Source organism: Camarhynchus parvulus, chromosome 2, assembly GCF_901933205.1.
Source record: "Camarhynchus parvulus chromosome 2, STF_HiC, whole genome shotgun sequence".
NCBI classification, from domain to species: domain Eukaryota; kingdom Metazoa; phylum Chordata; class Aves; order Passeriformes; family Thraupidae; genus Camarhynchus; species Camarhynchus parvulus.
In genome coordinates, this window is record NC_044572.1 from 26,147,259 (window position 1) to 26,172,649 (window position 25,391).

At 45.8% G+C, this 25,391-nt stretch overlaps 1 protein-coding gene across 3 annotated transcripts in view; it reads left to right on the forward strand.

Moving 5' to 3' along the window:
- The first annotated feature begins 15,382 nt into the window (after positions 1-15,382).
- The window catches only part of NXPH1 (neurexophilin 1), a 136,615-nt gene continuing 126,606 nt past the window's right edge, over positions 15,383-25,391 (forward strand). The window contains exons 1-2 of one of the 3 annotated variants that reach the window (XM_030944173.1): positions 15,383-15,866; positions 16,571-16,732. In XM_030944173.1, coding sequence (XP_030800033.1) covers positions 16,679-16,732 — 54 coding nt within the window. In that variant the 5' untranslated portion in view covers positions 15,383-15,866; positions 16,571-16,678. Of the gene's footprint in view, positions 15,867-16,035; positions 16,050-16,570; positions 16,733-25,391 lie in introns of those variants that run through there. The other 2 variants (XM_030944175.1, XM_030944176.1) reach the window with 2 other exon arrangements.

Here is a 25,391-nt window from a genome sequence, read left to right on the forward strand (position 1 = left end):
TCTTGGAAAAAAATATACTCTAACTAAAGCAGGTGTCTAATTGGTTTCAAAATGACGAATCCAATCTCTAAGTGCTCTAAAGCTTCATGTCTGAGTTATGCAAGATGAATTGCCCTGTCGAGTTTCCTGCCTTGCTCTTTTGACAGTGAAGCAGCTATCTAAGTGTGCTGATGGTTGCACTTAAGCTGTTGAATCCCTATCAGAAATGATAAACATGAAAATACTGCCCAAACTACATCTGTTTGCTGTGTTTGGCCCTCTGTACTGCTAATACTGTTTAAGAATGAGGCACCAGCTGAACAGTCCCGGGAATAAATGCTCCTGGTTTCTGGTTAGAAGGGTGTGAAGAATATGAAGCATTTTGCTTTGTATCACAAGCTCAACAAATGGGAAATTTCACCCATAGCAGCATCTCTTGGCATAATGGTGCATCAGGTTAGTTGTTTACAAGTACAAACCACAGCTTAACCTTAAGACTGGAGCCAAGTATAGCTTTAGGTTGAATAAACTACAGTTTGCTTTTCTATTGTGATTAGAATATGTTTAAGCCCATCAATCTTCCAACTTGCAATTTGCTTGCATAGCCAAACTTCTCTACTTCAGTTATTGTTGTGAGAATGAATTGTTTTATATTTTTTAACCTCTTTGCATGGTAAGTATTGAAACATATGAACACATCACACAGTCAGAATGAAGCACTGTGCATTATATGGGTGTCTATTTCAGGTTTTTAAGGTACTGTCTTATAACAGATACAAATACACTGAAAACTGTCTGTTGTGTCTGGTGGTTATGTTTTTTAAAAATACATTTCTGTGTAGGATTTAATGTTTTCCATAAATAGGTAAATAAATTTTAAAAAACATAAAAACCACCCAGATTATGTTGTATTTAATCAAAAATGTAGTTAGGCTTTTGTTCATAGCACATTTCTCCAGTCTGTGGGGTTCTAGGATGCCCAGCCTCCTTTGGTGAGAAGACACCAGAAACAGTCTGAGATGTGGAAGATTCCCACTTGGGCTTACAGAATGGTCTGTGTAATGTCATGAAGAGATGAAGACATTCACTGCAGACACTACATCAGCTGGGTAGAGAAAACAGTGGGAAATCAATTTTGATTTTGAATCTTATGTTTTACATCACCACAGGAAGAGAAGATGTAATTTATCTGCACATGGACTTTTTGTACTGAAGACTTCTGCAAACACATAATTTCACTTGCCAGTCAACTAACACTTGCCTTTTTCCCAGCCTGGAAACTCGAGATAATTTTAGTAAGGAGGTAATATAAAAGAAGATCTTTATTTGAAGACCTTCAGGAGCAGTTATGGAAAGACGTGCACAAATTCCCACCTGCTCCAGGGGGGAGTATATTTTTAGAGGTTTTAGGAAATCAGCATACTTGATAAAAAGCATCAATTAGGAGGATCAATTGGTGATGCAAACCCCTTCTCTGGAGCCTCCCCTTCAGCACTAATACAGGAAGAGCCAAGATAGGACAGGGGCCTTGTACCCCCTGAGACTTGGAGCTCTGGAATTTCTTTTGTCTTTCTGCTTCGGGAAAGGCCATGGAAAAGTACTGGGAAAACTAGCTCCTAATACAATGGGTGACAGAGTTACAAATATATGTGTGAAGAATATAGAAAACATAAAAGAGAAAAGGCAAAACCCACATGGCATCATTACATACTTGTACATGACTCTACCTGCCAGGCACAGCTGGTACACATATCTGCAGATATACAAGCTATAACTCTGCAAACATGTAAATGTGTAAATAGTGCTAATAGTGCCATTGATGCAGGTTACTGCTTAAGTGGGCAGAATTAAAGAAGGTGCTTAAAGGCCATAGATTACACAGGATCTCAAAAAGTACCTCTTGACACAGAGTTGCACTGGAGAATTGCATGTCCTGAGTGAATCTGCAAAGACACCCCAGAAGTGCCCACCAGCAATTCATGCAGGGTCACAAAAAACACCATAGGGACAGGGAGCTACTTTTAGCTAGAAATCATTAAAACCAAAGTGCTACTACCAAACTATCTCCTAGATAAATTATGATTAAATTTAAAATAAATCATGTAACTTTTCCAGCTCTCCATTAAATGGACTGATACAGTTTAAGTTCTGTGGAGCTGAGATTTTTTCAGTCTGCATTACTGAAGACTAAATACTACATACAAATTAATAACACACTTAAACTTTGAATGTAGTAATAAAAGGATTAGTTTGGGCTCTTTTTTTTCTGTTTTGGAAAGCTCTTTAATTTTCATGGTGCTCTCCTCTGCTCACATATTCTTTTTCTCTTTGCAAGAGTGGCTTTTGGGGTGAAGCTTGAATCCTGCTGTAGTGGATCTTCTCTTATACACTTTACGTTAGCAATTTCCTGCTTCACTGCTCCTGCACTATGAGACAAGTTTTAAGATTTAGTGATCTTATAGCAGAGTTGAATAACAGCACTTCCATTTCCTTTTACAAAAATTGGCATCTCTCTTGCCCTAGTCACTCAGATGCACCTAAACAAAAATTCCAACAAAGAAAGGCAAAAGTAGCATCAGAATTTTTAACAGTGGCTCTCAGGCATCTGCATTTTTTGGAATGCAAGGACAAACAAGTTGATGCATTTGAAGGGGATTTTTTTCCTTCTTCACATAATTTTATTCCTTTGCCATTGGTTTTACTAGCAGAAAAGTGGTTTGTAGAGGCTTTCCTCATGTGGAAGCTGTAACACAATGGTGATCTTATCTTTCTCTTCAGCTTTTCTACCTCTGTTAAAGCCATTAGCTGATAGAGGAGTAGACCTGTGCACAGTCAGCAATGGGGAGGTAGTAACCATTTGTGAGCAATATGCTTTTTGTACTCCTATTTTCTGACTTCTTTGCTCTTTTTTTTTTTTTTATTAAAGAATTAAGATCTCTTTTTCTTCATGATTTCCACAGACTGTTAAGCTAAACTTTCCACTTTCCGCACATCTCTTTCCTAAGAGGAAAACATTTATTTAGAGCATGTGTTTAAAGTTTTAATTTACTGATATTGAACTTCACTTTACAGTTTGTTGCCATTCTACATGGAAGCCACTAGTAAATGAGGTCCCTTTGCAACTTTTCACTACCATCCTAATTTTTTTCCAGTCCTGAATAATTTTCAATCATCATGATGTGCCAATCTTGGCACATCAGTATAATGCTCCTTTCAGACTTTCAAGCTGTTGAGCACCAGAAATGCCTACATGGATCCTTGTGAGCCCCCTGGCTCAGTCTCTCTGTTGTGAAAAATTTTAGTTCATAACAAGACCTCCATCTTCCTCCAGGCAAGCAGAGTGTTTTTAAAGCCCTTGTGGAGAGAATATAAGCAAACTTTTAACAAAATTCTCATATTCCTACTGCACTGCAGTATCCTTGTTTATATGTTAATTGACACTTCAAAGGAATGTAGTAGATTTATGAAGCATGACTTTTCACCATGGAAGTCATACTGAACCCTTCTCCCATGTATCATGTTTATTTCTGGGTCTATGTATTCTGTTCTTTAATATCATTTCTACAAATTTACCCAAGATGGAAAACAGATTTACTAGGTTCATGTCAACAACTATTTAAAAAAATTGCACCAAACTTAACATCCCTGGTACCAATAGTGGTGTGTATCTTAAGATATGAAATGGAGTTGGCTCTTCAGCAATTTCATACATGAATTCCTTTAGGTGTCCTGAGTGAACATTTTTTAGTTCTGGAACCTGATTTGTTACAGCTTATTTTGTAGCTTTTTCTGTACTGTTTTCTTCTACATTTCAATTTGAGACAGATCATCATATTCTTATCCCATTTAAAGTTCTCTGCTGCCTGAGCCTCCCTCAGATCCTCCACCATGAACAGTAGTGGAAAAATTCATTAAACATTTTCAACCTTATCTTCCATAAGCATTCCTTTTACATCTTGATCATATATCTGCCTGACTAACTAGCTGGCAGCTGTCCTACTTCTGATGTGTTTAAAAGGAGGAGTTTTTTTAATGAAACATTTTTATGCCTTCATAAAATTGTAAATTGCTCCTAAAAATATTTTGGACTTCTTTGTGGTTTTCTGTAAACCTTCCAGTTTTTATGATCTCTTTTCCTCACTTGGATGAAACTACTTTTGTTTTTTCTTTCTTACTTTTGAAATCTTTCATCACCCTGTTAACCCTAACTGACTTGTGATTTTCTTCCTTTAAAAGTTTTGTGATAGTAATTCCTGGCTTGCTTAGAACCAGCCTCTAACAGGGCATCTTAAAACAATTTCCACACCATGCAAAAAATTTTGCCCTTTTGCCTCTTTCCTAGTTTCCTCTTTTTTGGGGAATTCTATATTTTTGAAGTCAAATACCTTTCACATGAATGCTTCCAACTCCTTTGCTCCTATTGGCATAGTCACTGTGCCTGTAACATAAGGTTATATTATGTCTCCTTTGCAGCCAGTTTGAAGCAGGCCACTGCTTGGGCCTGAGTCAATAACAGCTTTCTCTGGTGGGGAACCTCCAAGCTGTTATGGACAGCTGGCCTCTCCACCATGCAATCACAAGTGGGCAATGTCTCCAGTCCTCAGCCCTGACAAGAGGACACAGGAGGCGCCTCTGGCACCTTCTGCCCAACAGCAGCTCCTGGGACTCTTGGACCTCTAGGAAGGTTTCTTCAGACTGTTAATAGCTCACTGACCTGCTCTGTCACACATGCTGTGTGATTAAAGGGTCCTGCTTGATTTATCCACCAGTATCTTGCAGCAGAAGGAGGGAATGTCTGAACTAAACAAAGGTTCAGAAGCAGAAGTCTTTCCCTGGGGTATTTAGTCCAAGAAGGAGGAAGTTGTTATCTAATGCCAAACATTTATTCCCTGGGACTCCTTGCTAAGAAGGAATCCTTGTTTTTCATTTCCCTAGCTGTGGCTGTGAACAAAGAACAGACTCTCTCTTAGTCCTCAAGAGCACGGTGCTTTCAGGCTGTGTTTGTCAGGAGTGTCCCAAAGCTTTGAATTCTCCACTGTCCAGCCCATCTCAGGGTACTTTCTCAGGAAACCAGACAGTGTTTGTTCTCGGCTGTCAGCTCTGGAGCTGGGTCTCATGTCATGAACAGGGGTATCTGCTGCCTGTAAAAGGGCTGGGAAATTACAGGTGCTCTGGGTGTTTGAATCACCTTGGATTTTCATCATGGAGGTGAGGCAGCTCTATTTCCAGGGGCTGTCATGCATATAAGCCTTTCTTAATGAGAATTTATGAGTGCTCTGAGGGACAGAGGGGAGAGAGCTTCCCTTCAAACAGCATGGAAGTCAGATACCAGACACGGGGGGCCTTGGCAGGGCTGTGGACTTGGTGAAGAGGTATGCTATTTGTTTGGATAGAAAGAGACAGAGGTATAACATTACTGAGTTGGAAAGAGTATGTACCTTTTTTATAGGTATTGGCTTTCCTTGACTTTCATTTATTTTAAAAAATACATTAAAAGTTCTCTCTGTTTCAATTAATCAATGAGTTGGTTCTAGTTAGGTTTTTCCTTCCTTACCTAAATTTCAGCTATTCCAAAGAGTTCCAAAAATTAACCTGTCTGCCTTTACTGCTTTCATAACCTTGCTTTTCAAATGTATCTTTTCTCTGTCTCTGTGGCAGTTTCAGAGTACACTGCCTAGCCCAAAAGATTTCATTTTCTCCCTTTGATGTTGATACTGTCATGGTCCAGAGCTATCACATCCTCTTTGATGTTGTACAAGAAACTATCTAGAAGCCTTCAGAGGTCCAATGCTATTACACGTGGCCTACAAAACACTGGCCAGGTTTCCATGCCTTTGGAAACTGGATTATCCATGTACTTGACAATTGAATTTTTCTGTAGTGTATGTCTTTTACAATGAAAGCTAGATTCCTTGTCCACTGAGCAGTATCCTTGGTGAAAAAGAATATATGGGCATGCTAGGGTTAAGGGGAGCCATGTACTGGAAAAAATGTGCTCCTTTTCAGATGAGTGGTGCCCTGCTGTAGGACTGTTTATTAGCACAGGTGCTGTAGCCCACAGCTGGGACTGTGCTGTCTCCACGTGGATTGCTGGGGCTCTGCTGTCTCCCCAAGCTCTTCCCATTTGTCCCGTTTGCCAGGGCAGGGAGCTGGGTTGCTGTGAGCACAGCCCATCTGCTCAGGGGCAGATCATGGTACAGATGATACCTGTGCATTATCTGAATCAAGGGGCTTCCACTCTCCTTCTGCTCTCATTAGATAGTTTGCTCCAAGCTCCTACAAAGGAGATAGTTAATTAAGGGTAATTAATCTACCGTTGCAGTGCCCAGCACTCAAATAGAAACCAAACAGCAACCTATTTATCACTCCTTCAGACCAGATTTATACTGAATCCAGTTAATATTGTTAAAGCTGTGGATTTAATTCAAACTAGGAATTTGAACTACCATGCCCAAGGATTCGCTTAATTTTAATGAGTGGTGCTCAAATTGAACAAATTCTAAAACTGTATGTCTGTTTTGTCTAAGTACACTGTACCATGCTGGCAAAGTTTTAAATTAGCTGAACTTAAAATCTAATTGAATTACACAATTCCCAACCTGTCTCAAATTTAAATGTAATTCCCCCATCAGACTAGCTGACCTCTAGAATCCAAATTTACTGAACTTATTTTACTGCAGTGTTTGAAACTCGTCAGGTAAGAAAAGCAGATTATATCCTAAACAGTCTGTTCTTTCTGCAGAATATATATTTCATATTATATATCTAAATCTGCAAGCAATCTGAACTTTTAAAAAATAGTACATCCATGTTCTGATGTGTACATAGATGCCTATGTAGCTAGCATGTACTTGCCTTAGAAGAGTATTGTTCTTCCTCCTAAAACTGTCCTCCTCTGTAAAGACAAAAATGAGATCTGCAAGCTTCAATTTACCTGGGGAGCTGGGATGATCATGGCCACCTTGCTAGACTTTAACACCATTGCTGTTTAAATCAGGCTTCTGTCAGCATCTGATAGTCTCCTTAAATCTATGTGTAGAAATAAAATCATGGACACATCTTATGCCTTCAAGAGGAAGATGAATCTTCTGGAAATGTGCTTCTTACAATTATGTTTTACGATCCTATTACCTTATGAGTAGTACACTACATAAGCTCAGCACCTTTGAAAATAACATAATATATACTATAGACAGATGACAAGAAGCAAAAGATTTGTCAGCATAGATCTGTAAGAAGTATAGGATGAAAAGTAAAAGAGGGATCTGTCAGTAGGGTAATTGGCTGACTCTCCAAAACACGAATCCCATTTTAAAGCCTGCTGGGTGATATTTGCCTGGCACTGCACGATCATCTGAGGCATAACTATCCAGGACTGATATTGGTCTTACTAGTAAACTCTGACTTAATATCCTGCAGATTTTTTTAATTCATGTGTCATTTGTGGGTTTCATGGATTTTCACACTCAAGGAAATAGACCCACTTGGTTCCCCTTGGTTTAATTTTTTTATATCCTCCAAATGTCCTTGTAGTTACTGCAAGACTTGTACAGCTGAGAAGGACAGTTTCACAGTAGGATCACCAGCCTAGGGAACTGGACTGTCTGCCTCCAAATCACAGCTCACAGGACCAGCCTGAGTATCAGCTGTTCTGCAGCTCTTGCTAGTGTACCGCCACTGCTGCTGACATCCTTGTGCCTTGTACACATCCCTCCCTGTTTAAAACTATTATGTCCTCTGGGTTATGTGTCAATGAAATCAACCAGTTTTATTTTGGTTGATTTATGTCTCTTAAATTCCAGCTTTAAGAAGTCCACTTATCAGTTGATGGCACCAAGGTACTCTGTGTGTGTGTGTGTGTGTGTGTGTGTGCGTGTGTGTGTGTGTGCAAGGAGCTCTCGTAGCAACGTGGAAGGGCTCTGCTCAGGAGCTGTCATTCTATTGCTGTGAGTGTGATGTGATAACACAGCCTCAGACTGCAGCAAGACAAATCCTGGTGGCCTGAGAGAAACAATCTTCACAGGGAGAGTAGTCAAGACTAGAACAGATATCCACACATGGTGATGCTTACTTATGTTGGTGCATTCCATTACATTGTAAAATAAGAATGGTGATTTAAACAAATATATCTATATATATAGATATATCCTTGGTGCTGAATTGCATGCTGAACCTAGAGCAATGCTTATGTACTACAACATGGCCTGTGCAAAGCCTCCCTGGGGATCTTTCTGCTTTGTGTGCATCCTTAGAGCAACACCCAAATATCAGCATTATATTTGATGAGTGCTACCCTCTACCAGCAAAAGCTGACATTTTCTTGTGGCAGGGGCAGAAGTTTAATATCCAAGATGAAAACTCTCCTCCACCTCTCTGTCGTGTTTATGGACTGCTGCATGGATAACTGGCTGCTTTTGCTTGGCGAGGGTGATGTTAGAGCCCTTTTGCGGTATTACACTGTGCCACAAGGTGGCACTGGAAGATTGCTATAATCCAGCGTAATTAACACCATCACCCCGCCGTCTCTGACAGAGAAAGCACGAATTTTTGTATTAAATGATGTAAACCAAGGGAACTGGATATTTTTCCTTTCTTCTGATTTTGGATTCACTAAAAATTTTTTAGTGAAGTTTTCTCAAGAGTGCAAGGGAAATGTGTCTGTGTGCAGTGTAGCTATTGCAAAAGCACAACTAGACAAATTGACATCCCTTTGTTTTCCAACATGTATTCGTTAATACTGGCGTTCCGAACAGCTGTCTCTGTTTTTGTAGTGAATTGTTCATACCTCAGCAGCAACTGTAATGCAAAAGTGGGATTTTAATTTCCTCTGTAATTTCTTTGATATGCTGTCTGAAGCTTTCTTTTCCCTTATAAAGTTGAAAATCTATTTCAGGTTTTCCTTAAAGGTGAAAATTCTCCCAACGTTTGTCTGCTTCTAGTAGATTTCACAATAGTCTCATCCAAAATATCTCACTTTGTTTTAATACCAGATGTAGGCTTGGGTAAACAAAACCAGTTAATTTACTGTATTGCTATTACAGGTGAAAAATGACATATTTTTGCATGGCTTTGCAAAGTATATAGCTCCTTTCCATATTGCCACATTTCTTTCTGATCCTCTAAACAGTGAAAATATCAAAGCTGTTTTGTACTTTAGTGAAGTAACAAGATGTTGTTCACTTGGGTGGGCCATTGTCTAACTGAAGACTGTCTTTTACACCTATGACTGAGAGAATGCCCTCAAGCTAACGAAGAAAATAAAACATGTTGGTGCCTTTTTAGTCCTAAGTACTATAGCTAAAATGTACAATCTTGACAGTGAAATGTAAACAGCCTTCAATAGTTGAAAGAGTATTCCTTGTTGGTTTTAAGACCTGACCACATGAAATAATTTACTTGATCCGGGACTTGGAAAAAATTTGTCTTTACAGGTTCTTGTTGCTGCAAGACATATCCAAAGGAGACTTCTCACAAAAGCTCAACTCCACCTTGTTCAAAGGAAGTCTCAATACTTTGATTTATCTGATGATGAACAGTGGTCACCCAAATTTACAGGTCTAAAACATGAAAGACAAAGTTTTTATGAATAGTTTCCTGATAGTTCATTTTGTCTTATAGGTAAAACAATATTAAATTATTCATTATGAAAGGTAAAAAAATCCCCTCAGATTCTGCTACTCACTGAGCTAGAGGCAAAATCAGTGTGGTTGGTAATTTACAAACCCACCATGAAGCAAAAGCAATGTGAAAGGGTTCAGAGCTCCACAAAACACACTAAACACTCACTCAGAAACTGATTTCTTCCAAGCTACAGCCAGTGGTAGCTGTATTTGACATGAAGGGTCCCGTGTCTGAGCTCAGTCTCTTCTATCTGAGATCATTTATCCTTTTATCAGATGCTTTCTTAAAAGAGAATAAGGTTCCTTTTGGACATAGCCATTCCAGTAATTTACCACCTGTACTTCCCTTCCTGAGGTCAACAGAGCCTTTTACTGCAGTGTGTAAAAGCTGTAGCCCCAGCCTGGCCCCGTGAGCGGGTGAGTGTAGGGCAGCACACCCAGCACCCCTGCCTGTCAGCCTGGCACCAGTGTGCCTGCCAAAACCCCAAGAGGTAGAGAAGGGGGTGGAAAGAGCTACCCCCAGAGCCTTCAGTGTGATGGCTCCAGCAGCAAGAAGAGCCCGACTGGGCATGCAGCCTGATGTCCTGCCCTGCCTGGCTGCAGCTGCAGCCACTCCATAGAGTGACAAGTGAATTCTGGCTTCAGGACAGCACTGCTGTTGGGTGTACGCAGTCAATACAGGATGAAGGAGAAAAAACGAGGCAGAGGGAAAGATACTAAAGAGATCTGCCCTCAGTGAACTTAGCACTGCATCAGAGATTTTCTTCCTGCTTATAATACAGTGAATAGAAAATAGTTGATTGCTGCTTCACAAGGTGTGGCTTCAGAGTGTTGTTTCGGCACATACAATGTAGAGCCAGGATGTCCTGCCCTGGCAGGCTTTTGGGGTAAAATTTTGCCATTCTTTCTCATTCTCTGTCGAGTGTCCTTCTGCTCTGAATGCTCAAGGTTTATGCAGCTCTCTGACTCAAGCCTTGAAAAGCAAACTGCTCCCAGGAGCCAAGGGCAGCTGCTTTGACCACGCATTCCTCCTTCCTTCAGCTCAGCCAGCAGCCCAAGAAGCCTTCAGAGACTTCCCTGCTCTCTTCCTCACCATCACTGAAAGGAAGAAAACTGGCTTTGCAGACTCTCCCTTACATCAGTTTCTTCTTCGAGACATTTTAACTCTCATATTTTAGCTCTCTTGTATAAAGCCTTTCCAGCTGACATGGTATACATCATGTTATTTTGCAATTAAAACCCATAGTCATAGACATAGAAATTTTAATAAAACTTTTGTTATCAAGTTTTATTATTCCAACAAGTGTTGCTGTCAGCTAATAATCCCTAGAGTGGACATCATGAAATATTCTAATAATTGGATTTTAATTAAGCAATTCACTTAGTCCTACATTATTTTTGAAATCTAATTATGTCTTCTGGAAACTCACCCAAGTTGTGGTATTTTCTGGACCTAATATACAGACTTAGTACAGACTTTTTTTCTTACTTTAAGTTCTTTTTCTCCACTTCTTATAGCTATTATTTCCTGCATTCCCATTGTAGAAAATTATCTAGATGTAATGGATAAAATAAAAGTGGAATGCAAATAAAAATCTCTTGATATAATTATATCTATACATATATATATATATTTATAAATATTGTTACAAAAGAAGCTCCCTATGCAATGGAAGTTTGAAAGATTTTTACTTATTAAATTCATGATTTCCCCTCCTCCTTGAATTTAAAGACATTATTAATGAGAAAATCCCATAGATAAACTTGGCTGTAAATTTTATTCCTATAGATTTTAATTTATGTCTTACCTCATCTCAAGCATTTTTTGTGCACACTGGGTGTCACCTACAATAAGTCTTATGGAGCTTGTAGGCTTACTCATGTTTATATCACAGAAGCACTGAGTGGTCCAGACACAACTGTTTCTACATTACCTTTTAGTCTTCTTTGATGCTGGAACATCACATCTCACTCCAGCATGGTGTGAATCCTCATGGTATAGTGTCAGGAGAAATAGTTAAGAACACCATGAATACAAGGCACTTCTTTTGAAGCGGTTGGAGTATTCCTGTATTTTTCCATATGGGACACAGAGAAACATCACTTTGTGGTGTGCCTTTGACTGTAAGTAGGCAGAAATCAATGTAATAAAAATAAAAGTCTCACAGAGATACTTTTATATTTAGAAATAGCAATAGTACATACAGTCATATTCTGACCTTGAAAATGGAAATAAAATGTGACAAGGGACTCTGTTTGTAGTATTTATACCAACCACAAAAATGCTCTCTTCAAACATGAAGATTTCCTTGAAACAAAAGAAATCTATTTAAAATGTGAAGAGGGGAAGGGATAAGAAGAGAAGGTCTGATGAGTTAATGGTTGGCAATATGAAGAACATTTCAATAAGATTATTTACATGAGTGATATGAGGCATCTGGCCCACACACTGTATGGTACAAATATAGAAAAGCTGTGGAGGCCATAATCTGTCATTGTGGTGCATATGCAACTCCAGCTGAATTCAGCTTGCATATAGATAAGATAGTGGAGTTGCACATGCCCTACATATGTACTATACAGTTTACAGGCTGGACACTCCTTATCACTCATGTAAATAATCTTACTGAAATATTCTTCATATTGCCAGACACTGATTCATCAGAGTTTCTCTTCTTATTCCTTTGCTTCTTCATATTTTAAATGGATTTCATTGTTCTCTGGCCCACCTTTGCCTTCTTTGCTTTGCTTTTTTTCCCCCAAGCAGTTTATTTCAAAATAAGAGATGTGGTCTCTATGAATAGGATTCCATGGGATTCAGTTCTATTTACTATTTCATAAATAACTGTCCAGGTTTAGACAGGTTAGCTACATTGTGCGGTAAGTTTAGCACAATCATTTGATATTTATCATTACTGCATTGTATTTTCTTCCAGTGCCTCAAGCAATTAAACCATGTGCCCATCTTCCATTGGAACCTGTAGCAGTTATTAATCACTTGCCATTGTCTTTGGATTTTCTGCTTGCGACCCTTTCAGTTCTTCAAGCCAGGACACTATCTTTGCAGAAACAGGGAAGATATCTAAAGGCTAGAATGCATTTCCAAGCTTTAAAAATAGTCCAATTATATTCTAAACTCTAATTGGTCTTTTGCAAAGTCCATTACTAAGCCCAGAACTTGTGATTCCTTAAAACCTCACTAGCTGATACTGCTTTGATGAGGACCTTATTGTTAAAACTGCAAACTGCATCCAAATGGTTGAAATTAAAATTCACTTATTCACTGTAAAAATCTAATATTCCACTTAAACTGCTGCACCAATATTACAGGATCAGATGAAAGTCAAATGACTGTATCCAAAAATCTTAAATGTCAGATTTTCATATGCATTTTATCATTTTATTCCCTTTCAAAAAGTATCACATGTTCACAGGTGGAATACTTTGGAGTTTGCATTTTGTTTCTTTAATAATAAAAACGCTTAATCCAGACTCCTATATACTCCTTACTCCTTTCTTCTGGAATGGCAGTGGAGAGAAGGAGCAATCCAAGCAGCATTTCTGAAGGAAATCTCAGTTCCATTGTAGTTAGAAAGTTTGTCCCAGTGGCCTCTGGCTAAGAGGTCAGCTGAAGGCCAAAGAAAGAAGCCCTCAGTTAAGCCAATGAGACCTTGGGACAGTCTGAACCTTCAGTAAACAGATTCATCCATCCTTCAGAAATTTGCCTCAAAAGTCTTCCCAACTATTCAAATAGATGCCACACAGATCAGGCTGTTTATAGGAGACCTTGCTGAATTCACAGCGTGAGGACATTTCAATGGGATGAAGTAAAGATGAGGCATGCTTGTGGTTCCAGTGGAGCCAGGAACTCCTCCACAATGTTCCTCTAGACAAGGTATAAGGATCAGGATGAGAAAGACTAGGAGGACCTTCTTCTATTTGAGCAGTTGAAGGAATGATTATTCTCCTGGGACTACTGCCTTGTCACTCTAATAGGAAGGCAGTGATCAGAACTTGGGTAAACTGAATCAAGTTATACATAGAGTGGAATTGCTCCTTCCTGAAGAAATTATGTCTTCTCCAGGAACATGACCTACTGAAACCTGGCAGACTTTGCTTTTTCTGCTCCATACTAACCTGGCAATTTCATATGTAGAATAAGGGTAACTGTGCTGGGTTAAACAGCAAGTTACTGCAATGATCAGCAGTGTGGTCCACACAGTCTATGGCAAGTTTGTTCTATGCAAAGAGAGCAATATCTATCTAACCATCTCCCCTCTCTGTCTCTCTCATCTCTAGATTGTTTATTAGGTGTAGTTCTAGCCCAGGACTTAGGGAGAAGTGAGAGTGGGAGAGATAGGAAGGATGGAGTTGCAAGGGAAAAGTCGGCTGCAATTTTTTGTTCTCCTTTTGAAACAAGAAGTCCCTAGGCAGCTTTAGCCTGCACTGCAACGCAGAGGCTGTCTGGAGGGGCAGGATGACAGTATGATTCCTCGCAGGCTGCACACTTCTGTTCAAAGCTGTGACATGAGCATTCTGCACGTCTAGCAGAGTGATGGTGCTGGAAGCATATGGAGGTGTCCATCTTCCAGGTGTTTGGAGCAGAAATGGCTATGGGGGAGGGCTCTGGTGCTGCTCTTTCAAAGAGTACCTTCCCCATTCTTCCCCTGCTCCCCTTTTGTTATAGTGTTCCAAACTCAGACCCCAAAATGAAAACAGTATTCTACAGCTTGATCCTGAAGCCCCGGATCACAGAAATTAGTTACCCCTTTGTGCTCTGAGAGAAGGATTTGACAAGACAACTGAAGTCTTCCTTTTCTTTCTCCTTTTCCTCTCTGTACAGCTTACTGGCGTGCTTCTTGCTTTGGCTTTGGGAAGTGATAAATCTGAGGTTTGCTATTGAGCTTGGGCAGCTGGTAAGGCTGCTCTGTGCTGCTGGTATCCTCCCCTTCACCCTGTCCCAATGTCACACTAGTAACGATACCGTTTAGGGGGATGGAAGAGTGTATGAAAAACATCCATAGGATTCTTTTCAAAGTAGAAGCAAAAACAGGTCGGTGAGACCTTTCCATTTGTATGACAGCTGGCAGGATAAGCCACAGCACCCGACAGGGGTGAGTTTTCCAGCTTCACTCCGAGGGGCTGTCCAGCTACAGGTTCCTGCTAGCGTGGGAGAAGCAACCCTTCCATCCTGGAGCCTGGCTCCCGCAGCCGTCACCCATCTGGGCTCCGCGATCCTGCCACCTCCGTGCCTGGCTGGCGCTCGCTGACTTCCCAGGCGGAGCAGCGCTGTCGGTGCACGGGACACCGCAGAGGGAGGCGGAAAAACTAAAATGAAAGGGAACAAAGAGGAAGAAGGTGCTCTGCCATGCTCCTTTAAGGCGGACAGCCGGCTCCCGCGGGAGGGCAGAGAGGGAAAGGGCTGTGCCCAGGCAGCAGTGCGGGCAGCAGGGAGGGCAGGGAGGGCAGCGCCGCTCCCGGGCAGAGCTAGGCAGCAGGGCGGGTAGGGCAGGCAGCAGGGACTGGGCAGGACACACGGCAGGCAGCAGGGACAGGGCAGCAGGGACAGGGCAGGACACACGGCAGGCAGCAGCGCGGGCAGGGTGGGCAGGGCGGGCAGCGCAAGGCAGATCGCGCCGCCCGGGGAGGGCTCTAATTCATCACCCCGTTCAGCGGAGAGGATGGGACGCCGCTAAACTCCCCTTCCTCCCTCCTCCCTTCCCCCCTCGCCAAGCAAGCCCCCCCTCCTCCCCCCTGCGCTGCTCTTTCTCTTTCCCCAAGCAGTGAGCCTCGGACAGTGCTCGGCTCCAGCGCTTTATTTTAAGATGATCGGCCAAGGTCTTTGCAGATAGATTTTATCTGAAGTTAAATAGCAGGCGCTCGCCGCTCGCTCGCCAATAAGTCATTTTTAATAGAGACAAATCGCTCTGGACGCCCCGGAGCGCCGGTGCCGCCGCTCCTGCCCGCGCCCCCCGCCGAAGGCGAGCGGGCAGCCCGGGCAGCTCCCTCCTCCCGTAAGTGTCCTGCTCGGCGGATCCAGAGCGCGGCCGTGTGCGGAGAAGGGGAGGCAAGGGGGGGAGAGCCTGCCAGCCGCCCCGCCGCCCTGACAGTGCCTGCGCTGGATGCACAGCGGCCGCGGGACACCTCGGCGCCGAGCGCGGCCAGGAGATGCGCAGGGGTGGTGGGCTGCGCCGCGGCACTCGGCCCCTCTAGGCTCGCCCATGGAGCGTCCCGCGGAGCCCCGTCCGCCGTCGGATCCCCCACGCCGTACGTATCCCCAGCGCGGCCCCCCCGCGGCGGCGGGGCTGTCCGCGGGCCGCGGGGGCGGAGAAGGGCTGGGGCCGGGGATGGGGGTCCTCGCCCGTCGGGGCGCCCCGGGGCGCGGTCCCGGCCCGGGGCAGGGCACGGCGCGCCTTTAGGAGCGGCAGAGGGAGGTGGGAGCTTGCCGGGGTAAGCACATCCTGCTCGGGCGTCCCGAAGGCGAAGCTCTCTGCCTCGGCTTTAAGCGCCCACAAGCATCCGGAGCCACGACCCCAGCATCCGCTGTCGCCTGCTCCCCGCTCCGCTCCCTAGCTCGCTGCCGGGGCTCCGCAGCCAACCGGCGGGGTGCTGCCGCCCGGTGCCCGCCGAGGGCACACAGACCGGCAGGGCTGGCAGTGGCACCCCCGGGCCGTCCCAGTCTACACCACGGGGCTCTCCCGCCCAGTGAAAGGACTGAGCGCCGGGGAGCGCTGCCTGTAGGCGGTCTGCCGCCACCTCGGACCGTGCGATCACTTTGCTTTGACGATGGATTAATTCGATTTTAATCGTTTTTTGTTTCGCCCACCCCCATTCACACACTCCATCTCCTCCTTCTCTCCCGCCGCCGGCCCCCGCGCGCCCCCCCTTTCCCTATACACCTCTCTTCCCCCCTTGTGCTGAGCCTAACCTTGTCTTGTGGTCATGGGATCTATAATTTCGTTTTTGTCTAGGCTGGTGAGAGCTCTGCTTGTTCTGTAAAGTGGATGTCAGGTGGATCTATGTTCTGGAAGGAACAAAGAGGCAGCGAAAGCAGCGCGGGGGAAGTTTGAGCGGCGAGGATGCAGGCTGTGTACTGGTACGCGGTCCTTCTGCTGCAGCCCACTCTCTACCTGGTGAGTGTCCCCGGCCCCTCTCACGGGCCGGGCATGGGGAAGCTCGTCGGGGAGGAGGGCGCCAGCCTGGCGGAGAACGAGCAAACTCACGGCAACTACTTGCACGCCGCAGCCAGCCCTGCCCCGTCCTCCCGGGGCCGGGGCAGTGCGGGTCCCGGCCGAGAAATCTCGGCGGGGTGCGAGGAGTGGGGGCGCAGACCTGTAACTCCTCCGCAGGGAAGGGGTGCTCCGCCGGGCCAGAGCAGGGTCGGGGTCTCCTGCCGCGTCCCCCGGTGCTGCCTCCCGGACCGGTCCCTGGGTGTCTGCCTGGGCACCAGAGCACCGCCGCGGGGCCACCCGGCCAGGCTGTGGCATGGAGGCAACTTCGTGCCCTCTGCTCCCTCCTGAGGGTGGGAACCCCTCCGGAAGGGAACCTCGCGGTGTGCCACTACGGGCGGGGCGGCACAGGCGGCGGCGAGCACGGCTAGTATGTTCCGCGAGAAGTGTCATTGACTTTCGTAGCAAATCTCCTTTACGATTACCGCGGGAACACGAGTAAACATCGGCGTTATCTCCTTTCACACACACACTCACTTTATTCCCGCTACGATTGCAAGGAACAAAACCCAGGCAGACTGCCCTTTTGCAGCCCGCATTCTCTCTCTCTTGTGATGCGTTAAGCAGGCAGACGCTTGGCGGCAGCTCATCCCCGTGGCTACGGGGGAGGGAAAAGACCTTTTTCCAGGAGCGCTGCCGAGAGAAGCACCCCGGAGCCCGTGCTGGGGGTGGTGACGGCGACGGCCCGGCTCCGGCTCTCGGGCTCCGGCTCCGGCTCTCGGGCTCCGGCTTCCGGGCTCGGGCTCCGGCTCTCGAGCTCGGGCTCGGGTTCTGGCTCTCGGGTTCCGGCTCTCGGGCTCCGGCTCCGGCTCCCGGGCTGCGGGCGCTGCCCGCGCCTCCGCTCCCTGCGCTGTGGCGGCCGCGCCGCCCGGGGGCGCTGCGGGCCAGCGCGCGCGGCCCGCGCGGGGCAGCCAATGGGGCGCGGGGGGGCGAGGAGGGGGGGGGCGGGGCCGCGCGCGCTCCAACCGCGCCCGCGCAGCGCCCCGCGCCCGCCCCGGCCCGGCCCGGCCCAATGCCGGCCCAATGCCGGCCCAATGCCGGCCCAATGCCGGCCCAATGCCGGCCCAATCCCGGCCCAATCCCGGCCCAATGCCGGCCCAATGCCGGCCCAATCCCGGCCCAATGCCGGCCCAATCCCGGCCCAATCCGGCCCAATGCCGGCCCAATGCCGGCCCAATGCCGGCCCAATGCCGGCCCAATGCCGGCCCAATGCCGGCCCAATCCGGGCCCAATGCCGGCCCGGTCCGGCACCTCCCGGGCCTTCCCTTGCCCGCCCGACGTGACTCCCTCATCGGGGGTCCTGCCCTCGCCGGGCGGTGCCACGTCTGCCGCGGGCGCCTCTCCTCCCTGCGAATTTTATAGCTGGGGTTGCGGGTGGATGGGTGGGGGGAAATGGGAAGAAAAACGCGTGGCAAATAATCCATCAAAAAGCCGGAGCGAGATCGATACGTCGTGTTAAATTTTAAATGTGTTTGCTGGCAGTTAAACTGCTCTCGACTCATTACAACAACAGTGCTGGATTTATTCTAATGCGCTGCAGTCTGAACAACAAGCGCATTAATTCTCCTTTAATTGTAAACTGGGAGCATTTGAAAACCATTCAGTGTGCAAATTATGCTGATTCAATTACCGTTTAGTTACAGACTTCATTACCTGAATACTTTTTTTTTTTTTTCCCGAGGACTTGGCATTGCAGAGTGAAGTAGATGATTTTCAAGTTTCCCTCGAAACAACGCGAAATATGATACAGAAAAAAAAATCGGGAATAAAAGGCGAGCTAGGGGGAGGGAATGCGCCCTTCAGCTGGTCTGTGTCTTCTGCCAAAACACTCGGGGAGGATCCAAAGGATTTCCCCAGCACGATTCTTCTTTCTAACTCGATACTTCCACGTTCATGCCAATCTCCCCCTATTCTCTGTATTTCAGGAGCGACTCTGAAAGTTTGCATTAGGCCATCACATGGTAACAAACTGTTTATTAGCACCGAAGCATGAAGTTTTGATTAAAGCTTTAATGCGGCGCCACAAAGCAGCAAGGTGCAGCACTTTGTTGTGCCTATCCATACGTGCACGTCGCTCCGCGTGGACAAAAGCAGTTTCAATTAGGAATTAAATTTGCAATGCTCAAACTGTTAGGAAGGGTAAATGAAATGGCAGCACAAACAGCTTCCTATCGAGTTTGTTAAAAAAAAACCTTTTTGAGAGGGGTTAATAATATAGGTGAGAGGGAAAATAGCCTGTTTCCCCTTTGCCTGAATTAGGAGGTGTTCATGGAGAGTGAACAGCTGCAGTGAGGCTGGACTGCCTTGAAGTCACTCATTTACAGACACTGTCTGCCTTGTAATTTCTCTTCACTCAGCAAACTGCTGTTCTTTTTCTTTCTTTTTTATTTTTATTCTTTTTTTCCCCCTCCTCTGTTGAACCTCCTTGTAAGAAATGTTAAGGAAGAAAAAATAGTGCTTCTGATTTTCTTCTCCTTTTAATAGAGCCATATGCTATTCAGCCTTATTGCCTGAAATTTATAGAGATCGTAGCTGATCTGAATGAGTAGGAATTTTGCTGGGGTAGAGATGGCTCACCATATTATGTTTATTGAAAAGAACATTATTGTGCATTGCCAGGTGCATTTTCTCCTTGTTTTGAGCTGTGCAGTTTATTGACAATATTATATTTGATTTGCAATGGTAGTGCATTTCCTTTGGCCTAAATAGGTAACTTAGTACTTATTTGGCAGAATTAAGAGTTAACCTTTAAAGTCTTGCACTTGTTTTCTTTCTCTACTTTTAGAAAGCTGCAGAAAGAGTTCCAACACCTACCCTAGGTCTCATTTACCACGACACTCCACATCATTGCTGTTCTTTCAAAAGCATCTTAGTCTGATTCTAATGGATGATGTTTCCTTAACTAACAGCGCTGTGCTGAGCTCAAAATCGTCAGTGAGGAAGAACGCAAAGAATAAAGAAAAAACCCAAAATAACATCCGGAGTTGCAGACTCATAGAATTGAGTTCTGTTTATAAGGACGCTGGGATTTTACACCATTCCTTTAAGGGAAACCTTCTCGTTGTACCTCCTGCCTAGTTGCCGGTGAACTTCCAGTCCGACACCACAGGACAATAAAAGGCCAGGCTGTTTCTTTTCATTTCTTCCTTATTTTTTCTCCCCCCTGTGTGGAAGCAGCAAGCTGTAGAAGTGGCTACAGACCGCGCGGGCTGTTAGGAAGGACGGCAAAGATCCCGAGTGCTATTTCTGAGAGGGACAGGTCAAGCAGGCCCTCGAAGGAGGAGGCAGATCGTGTTCGTGCCGGCCGCTGCGGAGCCGCTCCGTGCGGCGGGGCCCGGCGGGCTGTGCCCGGCAGCTCCCGGCGGCGACGGGCGCTCGCCCCGTCCCGTCCCGTCCCGCCCCGTCCCGTCCCGTCCCGCCCGGTCCCGGCGCTCCCGGGCCCCGCGCAGCCCCGGGCGGCGAAGGGCTGGCTCACGGCGGGATTTCACCCCCGCCACGGTCACGGGCTCGACTCCCGCCCGCTCTGGGGAGACCGTGCCGCACCGCACAAGCACGGAGTGGGTACATGCGCCTCTTCTGTCGGGATCACCCCGGCTCGAAGAGACTTCGGCTCATAATTAGATGCTCCTACATCGGAGCAGAGAGTATGGAACTAAAATCAGTCGGGATTTTGCGTGGCTTGCTGGTAAAATAAGGATCCCTCCCCCCCTTTCATCCCCCGCCCGGCTTGTCATCTTCTCCCAGCAAAGTGTTTATTCACCGGTGGGTTTAATTAGGATACGCACCGGAGCCGGGTAGCAGAGTGCTGAACTCTGTGCAGAACTTAAGCAGCGCCAGAGCAAGAGGAGGGGTGGTTTTGCCCCCCGCGATGAAGGCTGATCCGCGGGGGGAGCTTTTCTGCGCGGCGCTTTGCCAGAGGAGTAGAACTGCGGGGCTCACGGGGCACCTTGTTAAACACGGCGATGGTTTTGGCAGAGGGGCTTTGGAAACAGCCTGCTAACCTCCCCACCGCGCTGGGCTGGGATTTTAAGGTCTGTTTCACACCGTCACTGTAGCTTGGAGGCCTTCTGACAGCTAAGAGGAGCTTCCCCGCAAAATTGTTGTGAATAACAGAGGTTTAAAATTGTCCTCAGCGATGGCACACTTGGTACGGTATTTGCTGAGGGGGTAAACAGGGGGTTAGCGGCTCCGGAGTTTGTGTACATTTAATTTCTCTGCGTGTCGCACTGTTTGCGGTCATTTCACCCCGGTTAATGAAAGCTGTGGTGAACGTGAGGAAATATCACGTGCCGGCGAAGATAAGTTGATTTCTTTTCTTCCTTCTTTTTAAAGATTGTTGCTGATTGTGTCCTACTTTGTCAAGGAAGGAAAAAAAAAGCCCAACAAACAAACCCACACCTCTAGAGGCAGAAAACAAAAGAGACAGGAGGCATTGTCCTATCGTAATCACCACCCACAGTATTTTCTCAGAGGCATTTGGTGGTGAATGCATTCGGGTATTGCTTTTTTTCCCCCAAATAAGCGTTTTCTTTCGATTTACAAATTGACGTCGGAGGCAGGGAGGGCGGGGGAGAGCGCTTGGTGAGCAGGGACAGTAGTGGCTTTTTGTGCGGGGGAGTTTACGTAGCCTTGAGAAGCTCCTGCTCTCTCTTTCTAAACGAGTTTGAGAGATGCTATAGCGGTGGTGTAAGGGGAAAAAAATACCCTTTCGGAATGTAAGACACGGGAATAACAATGGGACCCCGACTTCGTGTAGGTGAAACAAACTTATCTGCACTCTTTATTTTTTTTTTTTCAAGCTGAGGATAATGTGTTCTTTTCCAGGCTTCCCTGCTTTCTAACCACCAGAGACCTGTGCTAGTTTTAGAAGGGGCTTCCCTGCATTGAACTTTCTTTTTCCTGGTGCTTAGTACACACTATTTTAATTTAGTATATAGTTGGAGAAAGCAATCTGGAATAGATTTCACCTTCTGAGGAGGTACCTGAATGTAATCCAAATTCCTGCCTCTCTTCGACTAGCCAAATCTTCCAAGTCGGTACGGTACCTAGAGGTATCCATTTTAACTTCTTTAATATTTCCCTACATCTCTAAACCGCCATTTTAATTAACAAAAACCCATTTCCTAATCGTCTTGGAAAGTGCGGTGAAGCAGGTTAAGAAACCAATTGCTCGGAATAGCCAGCACTTGGAGAAAATGAATGTGTGAGCCATACTAGTCTCCCTAGGATTGGCTTCTGTTCTCCCGACTGGATTTGGGTGAAGTTTTAATGTGATTTAGCAGATAGTTTAACACCCAGCTCGCTCTTCTTGTAAGTCAGCATTAAACCACCTCCTGGGTGCTTTGTAAATACAGCTTTAGCATTTTTTTCATGCAGCAGATTGACATGTTGACGATTCTGCTTTAAGGAATGTGACAATAAAGTGGAAAACCAAAGGCTGGCAAGCACTTCATCAAGGATAAAAAGGTTCTGCTGTAAGGATGTCACTCAATTTATTGTGAAAGTCGAATGAATTACGTTTAATGAAAGTGCTCCCCAGATGAATATTACCAGCAATTTCCTGAGTTGGCTCTGTCAGATTGATATGAGGAAATGCCAACCCATATCAAAAAAGATCTCCAATCTCAATTACTATGCAAGCTTTCGAAGAGCTCCTTTTTATTGATATGATATATATTGGCGGGTTCTCAATGCTGTGCAAACTACTCTCTGTTTAACAGGACAGCACATTTCCCAGTTTATTGTTTAACACTACATTTTTCTGGCTGTTGTATAAACTTCTGCGAGTGCCCTTTTTCAGGAAGGAAACTGCTTCTCATCCTCTTTCCCTTTCTGTGACCCAGAGAGATCAAAGTTGTGTGGCTGGCAGACAGCGGGGGCAACGCTCATTGCAGGAAGTTTGTTCAGCCTGGATGGACAAAGCCGAAGGTCAAGACAAATAGCTCGGCTGAAACAATGGCGTTGGATCCCCTAATTTTCAGTGCATTTCTAGGCAACAATCCACATCACGGTAATATTTGTTGGGACTAGCAATCCCAGTATTCCCATCCTTTCTTCCTCATTCCTCTAGGGTTTCTAGGGGCAAATTAGGAATTCAGTGAGCCCTCGAAGGGAGAGAAAATCTCTCTTGTCACCTCATCTACATAAGAATTGACTTTTCGAGAGGCTTTTCTGTTCTATTTTAACTACTGTGACGCTGGTCGTTACTCAAGAGTACAGCTTCTTTTCCCATAATCCGTCTTGCTGGGCTTGATTGTGATTGATTCAATCAGATTTCTTCTATCGCTTTGCCATACTCTTTCAAATTTTTTTGTATCAAAGCAGAGAGACGGTATTGAAGGACAATAGGGAGGCTCTTAAAAGTCTGCAGTAGGACGGGGACATGGTTGCTTTCACATGTGGACTGCAGTCCTTGCATGAAGCATTAACGAGGAAGCAGAAAGAGCTTGTCCTTAGCACATATCGGTTTAGTCTGGCTTCCTATTTCCGTTTCGTTGCTGGATCCGTGTCTGAAACTTTATTCAGAGTATGATTAGTCTACCTGTTATTTATTTACTTATTTATTTGTTTGTTTATTTTTTAAAAGTGTGTTCCCCCCCCCCGTCGGAGATGCTGGGTGTTTCCAGCTGCGGACGGCGAGTGCAGGCGCTGCGGGGAGAGCGGGCAGGCTCTGGCAATGGGGCCGAGAGGGGGCTGGCCCTGAGCATCCCGCTCGGCGCCGGGCCGGGGCTGGCGCTGCCCCCTCGGCAGGGCCGACAGCACCGTGTGGCAGCGCCCTGGAGAGAGCCCGGAATAGGGCAGAACCCTGGAGAGAGAGAGACCCCCGGATGGGGCAGAACCCTGGAGAGAGCCCGGGTCGGATCAGCACCCTGGAGAGCGCCCGGGGCCGGGCAGCACCACGGACAGCGCCCTGCCCGGCCCCGGCCCGCGCGGCCAGCCACTCGCTCACAGGCGCCCCATCCCGAGCCGCTCAAGGTTCTGGGCTGCTGCTGCTTAGACCTCATCCTCAACAGGCTCTGGACTTGGGGCTTGGCGCTCTGTGCCAGTTTTCCTGAAGGAAGAAGGAGAGGGTGGACCAGCAGATCGATGTATCTGTTTACTGTTGCTGCTGACTGTCTTTTGCGGTGAAATGGTAGCTTTGTTTTCTGAGGAAAAGCTGGGCAGAAGGACAATACATAAGTATGCGGTGGAGCAGGGGTGGTAGAATGAATCTGGGGATAGGAAAGCTGTTCTGAGATGCTCAGGTTTGTTTCATTCTATTCCAGGACCATGGCATCCTCTCCTCTTGCAGAGAGACCAGAGATTTCCAAAAGCATTGGAGTAAAAAATGAGGTCTGAGACATGGCTGACACCGAGACATGATATCAGGGATTTATTAATTAACAATGACTTTTTTAATCCTATGGGTCGGGGCAGGAGTGTCTCTCAGACACAGTTGATGACATTTTTGGGGGTAGTGGCACTCTGAGGCACCTGTGAGGGGCAGCCAGATCTTGCTCCCTTCAATTGAGTGCCTGTGTCCTGGCAGACAGTGCTCAGGGTATCTCCCAGCCCTCCACTTGCTTTCACGAGGAGATAATCACAGGCAACTGCCTCCACCCCTGTAAATCCCACTTACTATCAACAGAGCTATCCTCTAGAGCTCTACTGCCTGAAAAGCACTTGTCAATGAAACAGTGACTTTTGGCAAGGCAGGTGTAAGTGAATGACTGATGAAGAGTCCTTCAATAAAGGAATGTGATGGGAATTGACTGGGCTGAGAGGTAAAATAACCCACAATCTCCACCAGCCTTCCAGACAAAACCATAAGCCATTTATTCCTGATCCATATTCTCCCATGAATACCAGTAGTGATTGTGATGCTTTTGCTGGATGTGAACATTCTCCAGTCCCTTTTGATTACACCATACCCCTGTGCGTGGCGTCTCACAACTGCATTGTCTGCTGCAGAGATACTGCTTTTATCTTCCAAATGCCACCCTCATTAATGTCAATGTCTCACCGTCCAGCCGGTGACAAATGTCTCAGGGACGTTCATCTGCCTTGAACACTGCATCATCTCTCCTGCTGCCTTGTCTTTTCCTCTCTGAGGAGAGATTTAGTAATATTTTCTTCTTTACCCCCTGTATCTGCTCAAAAATGTTTTGTCCACTAGTTGGTCTCTGTCCTGTCTGTTCACAAGTTAGTTTTGCCAGTGTCCTGTGGGTTATCACCTCTCCTGTTAATCTGTTTGATCACTTTGATGACAGATTGACCAGTGCATGCAAAGATGATCTGCTCTTTTCAGATCTGCAGGCTGTTGAAGGGAGAGAAATTAGGCTTACCATGATATTAGCGCCCTCTTTTCCTCAAATTTCATATTCTAACCCAGACTTGACACAAAAACCAAAAGAACAAAGAGCCTCTTTGTTTCTTTGTGTGGGTAACTCGGTTATTGTGTGCACAGGAGCACTTGTGAATGCTCTTATTTTGCTGGGCTTTTGAAAACTGATAAGTCAAATATGTCTATGTTATTTCTTTGCATATTTACCTAAAATTTAGTGATTGCTGTGCAGCAGACTTG